Source organism: Neomonachus schauinslandi, chromosome 1 (assembly GCF_002201575.2).
Source record: "Neomonachus schauinslandi chromosome 1, ASM220157v2, whole genome shotgun sequence".
Classification (NCBI taxonomy): domain Eukaryota; kingdom Metazoa; phylum Chordata; class Mammalia; order Carnivora; family Phocidae; genus Neomonachus; species Neomonachus schauinslandi.
In genome coordinates, this window is record NC_058403.1 from 109,197,023 (window position 1) to 109,205,294 (window position 8,272).

At 36.1% G+C, this 8,272-nt stretch overlaps 1 protein-coding gene across 1 annotated transcript in view; it reads right to left on the bottom strand.

Annotated features, from left to right (window-relative positions):
- Positions 1-6,043, bottom strand: part of AADACL2 (arylacetamide deacetylase like 2) — a 29,001-nt gene extending 22,958 nt beyond the window's left edge. The window contains 3 exon segments of the mRNA XM_021685967.1: positions 2,490-2,677; positions 2,679-2,707; positions 5,906-6,043. Coding sequence (XP_021541642.1) covers positions 2,490-2,677; positions 2,679-2,707; positions 5,906-6,043 — 355 coding nt within the window.
- Positions 6,044-8,272: the final 2,229 nt, after the last annotated feature.

Consider the following 8,272-nt stretch of genomic DNA (forward strand, 5'->3'; position numbering starts at 1 on the left):
AATCATATAACCAGATTTGCATGTTAGAAAGATCCAGTACACTAAATGTAGAAGATGAAATAGAGTTGAACAGGACACAGGCAGAGACATCAGAAAGGACCATCTTTAAAAGATCATGAAGTACTAAATTGTGTTAATGAAGTCAAAATATTCAGAAGTAGAGTGAATGGGATATGGTAATTTGATGTAAGCACTAAGGAACTATAAATAATTGACCATAATTGCTATTTACTGAGATCTTTCAGATGTTGGTTTAGATGGATGGTGGTTTTTTGGTTTGTTTTCTGAGGCCATTTGGACACAAGACAATAAATTGTGTTTGGTCCTATTGAGTTTGAGATGTGTGTGGTTTGTCCAGTTGTAAATGTCTAAGTGATAGCTGTATATATGGATCCAGGACTCAGGAATACTATCAGGGAAGCAGATTCAGGACTGGATGTCAGCAGCACATGGATATTTGGAGAAGAGAAGAGATTGGAAAAGAGAGTGTGTAAAGTCAAAACCCAAAGGTAGGGAGAGAATTCTGGGGGGCAAGAATATTTATAGGGGAAAATGAAGGGGGGGAATCGGAGGGGGAGACGAACCATGAGAGACTATGGACTCTGAGAAACAAACTGAGGGTTCTAGAGGGGAGGGGGGTGGGGGGATGGGCTAGCCTGGTGATGGGTATTAAAGAGGGCACGTACTGAATGGAGCACTGGGTGTTATATGCAAACAATGAATCATGGAACACTACATCAAAAACTAATGATGTAAATGTATGGTGATTAACATAACATAAAATAAAATTTTAAAAAAGAATAAATATGGAAAATCTGTTATTTTCTTTGGTTTGTTTTTAAAGATTTTATTTATTTATTTGTTTGTTTGTTTGTTTGTTTGAGAGAGAGAGAGCATAAGCGAGGGGAGGGAGAGGGACAAGCAGACTCCAAGATTAGCAAGGGGTCCAACTCGGGGCTTGATCTCATGACCCTGAGATCATGACCTGAGCCAAAACTAAGAATCGAAGCTTAACCAACTGAGCCATGCAGGTGGCCTTGTTTTGTTTTTAAATGAGAGATGAGAAAACAAGGAATGACAGAGGAAATCTAGGAGATACTTCTTTCATAGAAACAGGGAGGAGCAGTGCATGTCAAAAAGGAGAAAAGATTAGTCTTCATCAAATGCAGTAGACTGTAGAGATCAAAGAATTAATTAAAGGTGGGAAAAGAAAGGAGTAGGGAAGGACGAGAGCTTGTAGGGCAAAGAAATGGGTCTGAGAAGGAAGGGAAAATGAAAGGGACTGATTACAGAGAGGAATTCACGGTCAAGTGGAAAAAAAAATTTTTTAAGATGAGAATGACCATAGGGCATCTGGTTGTCAGAAAGCTAGGGAGAAGATAACTAAAAAGGCAAAATTGCAGCCTACCTATTTTAGCATTTTGTATATTAATCTGAGTTTTTGTGCCTCATTAATTTTCCATGCTAATTTTCTCTATGACTAGTCCTCATAACTTATATTTGATTAAGTGTAGCTTGCTATATTGCCCATATCTTTATAAGGTTTTCAAACTATTTAGAACAAAATGAGGCTTAGAGAAAGGCAAAAGGTAAAAAAAAAAAAAATCATTTATTACCTGTTTATCTGTCCTCGGGTCTATTCATTTGTTTAACTAAATAGAACAGTGCCTCCTCCTTATATACCAGCACCACTGGATCATCAAGTTTTTCAAAGTTCTCATAAAGGGAAATGTATTCATGTTTGTGTTTTGAATCTGTTATATATGCCTCTTAGAATCATTGCCAGAGATAAATAGGGAAACTATACCTCATAGGAAGAGTTTATTTTTTTTAAGATTTTATTTACTTACTGGACAGAGAGAGAGAGAGAGCACAAGCAGGGGGAGCAATTGGTAGGCAGGAAGTACCCTGGGATCATGACCCGAGTCGAAAACAGATGCTTAACCAACGGAGCCACCCAGTATCCCCAAATAAGACGACTTTATTATAAAATAGGTCTATTTTGTGTTTTCCTTTAAGAATCAAGACTAGCTACCATTCTAAGATTTATCACTGTTAGCATTATTGTTATCAGTAACTACAAACTTCACCTTGTAGCCACCAACAACGTAGGACTCTGATTTACCATTTAAAACATCTGCCTCACTTCAATGCTTCTGCTCCTGAATATATTCTGATCCCAAAGAAAACAAGTTATACTAATTGATTCATTCATACCCTACTTTCATTTGATATGAGTTCATTCAATATAAAAGCTGAGAAAAAAATTCTTAGCAAAACCAAACAACCAAACCAAACAAAAGCAGAAATAATGATCTCCATGATATTTTTTACCAAACATATGTCTGTGTCTCTCTCTCTACTAGATATCTAATATTTATAGCTACATTTATACCTATTATACATATAAGTATGCATATTTATATTAAAAAGTTCTTATATCAAAAATATACAGCCAGTTATAGTTTTTCCTTATATGATGAACTTACTGAGACTTCCGAAAAAAAAGGCACCACCGTGAATATAGATTACAGCTCATCTTGAGGTTTCTGACTTTCTCTTTGGCAAGTACAAACATACTGGAATGTCAACAAATTCTGTATCCATCACTGTGACATACTCATTGGAAACTGGCTGGGTATGGCCCAGCCTCAATATCATGGAAATAAGCTCTTCTCATAATACCCATACTGTCAAAATACATAGCCTATAAAAGCAAACAAAATTGAACATTTTCATCTTTAATATCAAATGCATAGAGAAAATTTAAAAAACATAAGCAAAATAAACAGAAATAGAATGTTTGTAACAATTATTTCCAAATAATACTGCATAGATCTTAGTCTACAAGCTTGTTGAAAATCTTAAGTGTTCTGTATTTCAGATTAGTAACTGTGTCATTCAACAGCTGTCAGTTTACCAGCAGTTTTTTTTTTAATGTCCATCATAATTCTTTTTTTTAAAGATTTTATTTATTTATTTGACAGAGAGAGACACAGCGAGAGAGGGAACACAAGCAGGGGGAGTGGGAGAGGGAGAAGCAGGCTTCCCGCGGAGCAGGGAGCCCGATGCGGGGCTCGATCCCAGGACCCTGGGACCATGACCTGAGCTGATGGCAGACACTTAACGACTGAGCCACCCAGGCGCCCCCATCATAATTATTTCTTAATTGTAAATTCTTATCTGAAAAATGTCCAGGTCTTGTACCATGTTTTCTTTTGTTTTGTAGGCATGCTGTCACATTTTTCTTCTTTATGGTTCATTCTATTTAATCCAAAATTTTAAATGTTGTCTTATGACCACACTATTAGTTATTTAAATGCCTTGGTTTTCAACTCCAAATAGATTTATGTCCTTCGCCCCCCAACCCCGTCCCCCAAATCCCACATTTGATATCACTGAAGAAAGCTCTCCCTGGTATTTCTGACAACTTTTCTAGGATCGTTGTGACATTTCACTGGACAGTTTACTCAAAAGAAGAACCTTAAAAATTACATGGTCAATAAATAGTACATTAAGCAACCTTTATTCCTACAATTATTTCCAAGAGTTTGAGGTAGTAAAGAACATCTAATACCTATACTTTAATGATGCGGAAGCATGCAGAAGCTCTTAAATTGCAACCAGGAAATGTCAAAGCCAAATCTGCACCCATTTTTCTAGACCAGTCTCTTAGACTATCACTTACTGACTATATGACTGGAAGCAAATTACTCTCTACTTCAATTTTTTAAATCTTAATAATAATAATAATAATAATAATAATAATAATAATAAATAAACCCCTCGGTGGGTTGTTGTAAGACTCAAGTGAGTTAGGACTCTTAATGTACATAGAAGAGTGCCTAGCACATGTATGTATTCAATAAAGCTTGTCTTTTATAAGTATACTTCGCTAATAAGGATTCTTAAAGGGGCGCCTGGGTGGCTCAGTCAGTTAAGCGTCTGCCTTCGGCTCAGGTCATGATCCCAGGGTCCTGGGATCGAGCCCCGCATCGGGCTCCCTGCTCCGTGGGAAGCCTGCTTCTCCCTCTCCCACTCCCCCTACTTGTGCTCCCTCTCTCTCTGTGTCTCTCTCTGTCAAATAAATAAATAAAATCTTTAAAAAAAATAAAAATAAGGATTCTTAAATAATTTCATGCTAATTGAATATAATCAGGTAGAGTATCCCTTAAAGCAAGTTTTTGGTAAATGGGTAAATTACACTAATATTTCATTTAGTGAATTGAATTTTAAAAGATTTTTGGCAAATTGCCTTGTTTCTCATTTCTCAGATATTTTCTGTTTCTGAGCAGATACTTAAGTATGTTTTGAACAATAACAAAAGTACCACTTTAGAGATTATTTTGTGCTCTTCTAGCATATGTGATCTGTAATTCACAGAGCAATCCTGAAAAGTATTTATGATTAGTATCCTCATTTTATAAGTATAAAAAAAGGTACAATGAAGGGCTAAGGACATTTTTCAAGGTTGGACATGCTCTTCTACCAAACTCAGCCTTCCAATTTAACATATGATAGACATAACAATGCATTTTATTTATCAAGTTTACTTTCTCAAGAACTTTGATTTTCACTTCCCTTTCATATGTTAAAGAATTAATTTTTCTTCCTGGTATCTCAGCTTTGATTTACAAAATTCAGTATTGAGAAGAATAAAACTGTTTTCTTTAGAACAGCCAACGACTGTTAATTTTACTAGCATAATCTTTAAAGTAAATACACGGATGCTTTTCTTATTATCTTTTGAAAAATAAAGAACAATCCATATACAATATCAAATCTATAAAGGGCATAATTTTATTATAGATGGGCAATGGTGAGAATAATTTGTAGTTGAAAAAGGAAAAGCCTTTATGGAGCCAGTACTTGCTTTCACGTTATGTTAACTCCAGGGGGAAGAGTGTGGCGGGAAGAGAGAGTTCCGGAGAAGGTGTACCTTGAGAAGTAACCAGAGAGATAAGTATCAGGACTTAGCAGACACAGACAGGAGCTGGCTGTGCTTTCACAGAACTGCTGGCTGCTGTACAACGTACCAGGGCACAGCCTGTCCCTCTGAAGCCATAGATTGCTCTCTCTTCTCTGATCATTCCCTGCTGCCATTGTGTCCTTTCAGCTTCGTATCGCTTCTGTCATCAAAGAACGTTTCTGGGAGCCTTTGTTTGGCAGAAAGAGTATGAACTTTGAAATGAGGTATCTGTGGATTCAAATTCTGAAGTTGTCGCTTTCTAGCTGTATGAGCCCCTCTGAACTTCTTTGTCCTCCTCTATAAAGTGATACAAATAATCAAAAGGTAGTGGGGCTGCACAGAGGTATATATTATAGAAAGCCCATGTATTCTAAAAGCTCAAAAATGCTAGTTTCTAGTCATATCTCCCCCTCACCAAGGAGCTATTTTTGCTCGAATTCATAATCGACCCACATATTTCAAGTCAGACAATCTCTGAAACCTAGCAATTTAGAATTAAAGATAAGCAGTGGAAACCATTGAGATAGTGAGAGTCCTAAATTAACATCCAGTGGGTACAAACACCAATAATGTTTATCTGTATAATATATATAAGTAAAACCTAACTGAAAACTCAAATGTGTCAAATATAACTCAAATGTAAGTTACCAAGAAAACTTCAAAACTTTTCCCTTCAGCAATACCACTTAATGCATATCACAATAGACACAATCTTTACATTTAGCTATAAACTCCTGGGCAGCAAGAATTCTACCTCACTCTGCACAGATGCAGATGCAGCAAGTTTTATTTACTTACTTTTATGTAATTGATTTATTCTAACAAACAAAGAAGCAATGGTTATTTCAAAAACAGTAACTACTAAAAAGTTCATAAGCACTGATTTTTAGTCAACAAGGCGCTCCAATATCCAGAAGAAAAAAATGTTAATCTTACCATAAATGTGCAAGTTTTAGCAAATATATCTAAGGCCCCTACTTTTCAGTATTCTTCAATGTTGCCCGGTATGGTGATATACATATGAGAGGCAAAGAGAGCACAAAACAGCCCCAAACAGAGAGCTTTGAACCCCATGATATCCCTTTCTCTAGCCTCTTCACAGTGCTGACATTAAAGTGTTTCCACAAATACTAACTAATAAGTAGCAGAACAACTGTAGATTGGGAACGCTTTTGGGTAATATATGATCATCTTAGCAGCATGAAGCTAATTTTTAATTCAAAAGTTATTGCATCAGTAATGACTCATTTTTGAAATACACAGATTCTGAGACAGATATTATAACACAACAGTTCGTGCCTATATTATAATAAGACAGTTAACAACTCCCACAGTGTTTCTTCACCCTGTCATACTGTTGTCATGTTAAAGCAACTTAGGTGTGAAATCAGAGCCTACATCAGAGCTCTTAAGATACCACAAAGTAAAATTTTGTGATTGGTTTTTGTAGGAAAAGAATTTTTAAAAACATTAGCTGATACTTAGTCAAAATGCAGGCTCATGCAACTTGCATGGATTACTATGTTAATAAACCCTGCTTGTTGTGGTGGACCAAACTTTGGGCCAAAAGATAAGGGGTGTGGAGACTTGTCCATATGCCATTATTCATCATGCTAGAACTATAATAGTCTGAAGTACCACAGGGCTCAGTATAAGTATCTCAGGAAACACTGTTTTTTAAATGATTACACAGTGACTTTGTTCTTATGGGTTAAATGGTAAATCTTTAAAACCAATCTATACCAAGTAGCCTAGTGTGACAATATCAAGTGCAAATATTGGACTTCTGCTTGCTGCACCCTGAGAGAGACCCTGTCCATAAAGCTGATCATTTTGATGTTCTTTAGAGATGCAAGGAACTGGAGATTTTCTGTCTGATATGTCAGGACCTAGGAAATAAAAGAATAGTCACAAATCAATAAACCTGTGATTCTCAAGCTCATTACCAGAGATTGGTACTTAAAGAAAGTAATTTTTAGTGATAGAATTCAATCCAATCAGGGGTCTAATATAAGTCTATATTGGGCCTCTTGAAAGCATAAGTATTAACTCCAAAGTCTATCCTAAATTTCATTATTAAAATTTTTATTTTTATCCACTTACATTGCAGTCTTCCCTGAATCCCCCAGGGCATAACTTAGTAATATCATTTGTTATTCAAACTACAATACTATTGCAAGTGAAAGAGACACTATTAATAATGCACATAAACTGGAACTGTCCTGGACAAACTGATACTAACAGACTTACCCTAATCATATAACTCTTTTATCAAATTTAATTTGTGTGCCTGCCTTTCTCAGTGTACTGTAAGACATCATACATTTTTTTTTTTGTCTTTGCAACCTCTAAGAAATCAATGCTTTGCAGGTAAAGGTGCTAAATACATATTTTGAATAAATTAATGGAAACCAAGTTAATTGATTAATTAATGCTTAAGGATATTAGTAAGGGGGAAATCTCAAATCTCAAATCCACCATGAAGTTTGAAAACTAAAATCAGGAGTGGTCACTGATGACAAAGACTGAGAGAAAATTAGAGTTAAGATAAAGATAAGCAGAGGTATCTTATGTATTTGGAAAGATAAACATATTTGGAAAGATAAGCCGAGGTATCTGGCATAATGACTCAGTTTCTCTAATCAGATCCTAGCAGTTTGCCTAACCCGTGGTAAGCAATCACGAAAAATTACCTGTTGTTGTTGTCGTCATTATTACTAACTGTATTATTTTCAACATTATTGCTGGGATCAAAGAAAAGAGACAACTTAAAAGTATGGAATCCTTCAAGAAGATCCAGGTCTATGTAGTGAGGTTACAGGGGGACGTTAGACCTCTGACTGGAGTCAAAGGTTAAAACATCTGAAGAGCTAGAGAGAGGGGTACAGATAAAGAGAAAATAGCCCAAAAATTTGTCTCACTTTGCAGTTCCTTAGGTTCAGCCCTAGGTTTCTGAAGATCTCCAACTTTTGCAATTTTCCATGTCCCTTGGGTCACCATTGTTAAGCATAGAAGGAGAACAGATCAGATGTATGACATGAACCCGGAATAAAACTGAGACCATCTTTTCCCAGACTCAATGACTGTGGGTCTTTTCTTACTTTACAGAGCTGTCAACACCATTGCTTTATGTCTCTTTAAACTTTACCTTGTTTTACTCACTAAATGAAAGAAAGGTAAGCCTTTTGTGCACACCATAGTGTTTGTTTGGCAGTTTTTGGCCTTTTGCTTGAGAGGTTATGAAACACCGTGCACTCAGTTCAGAGCAAAGTTTACTTGTTTTATTTTCCCCACAGTTTTCCA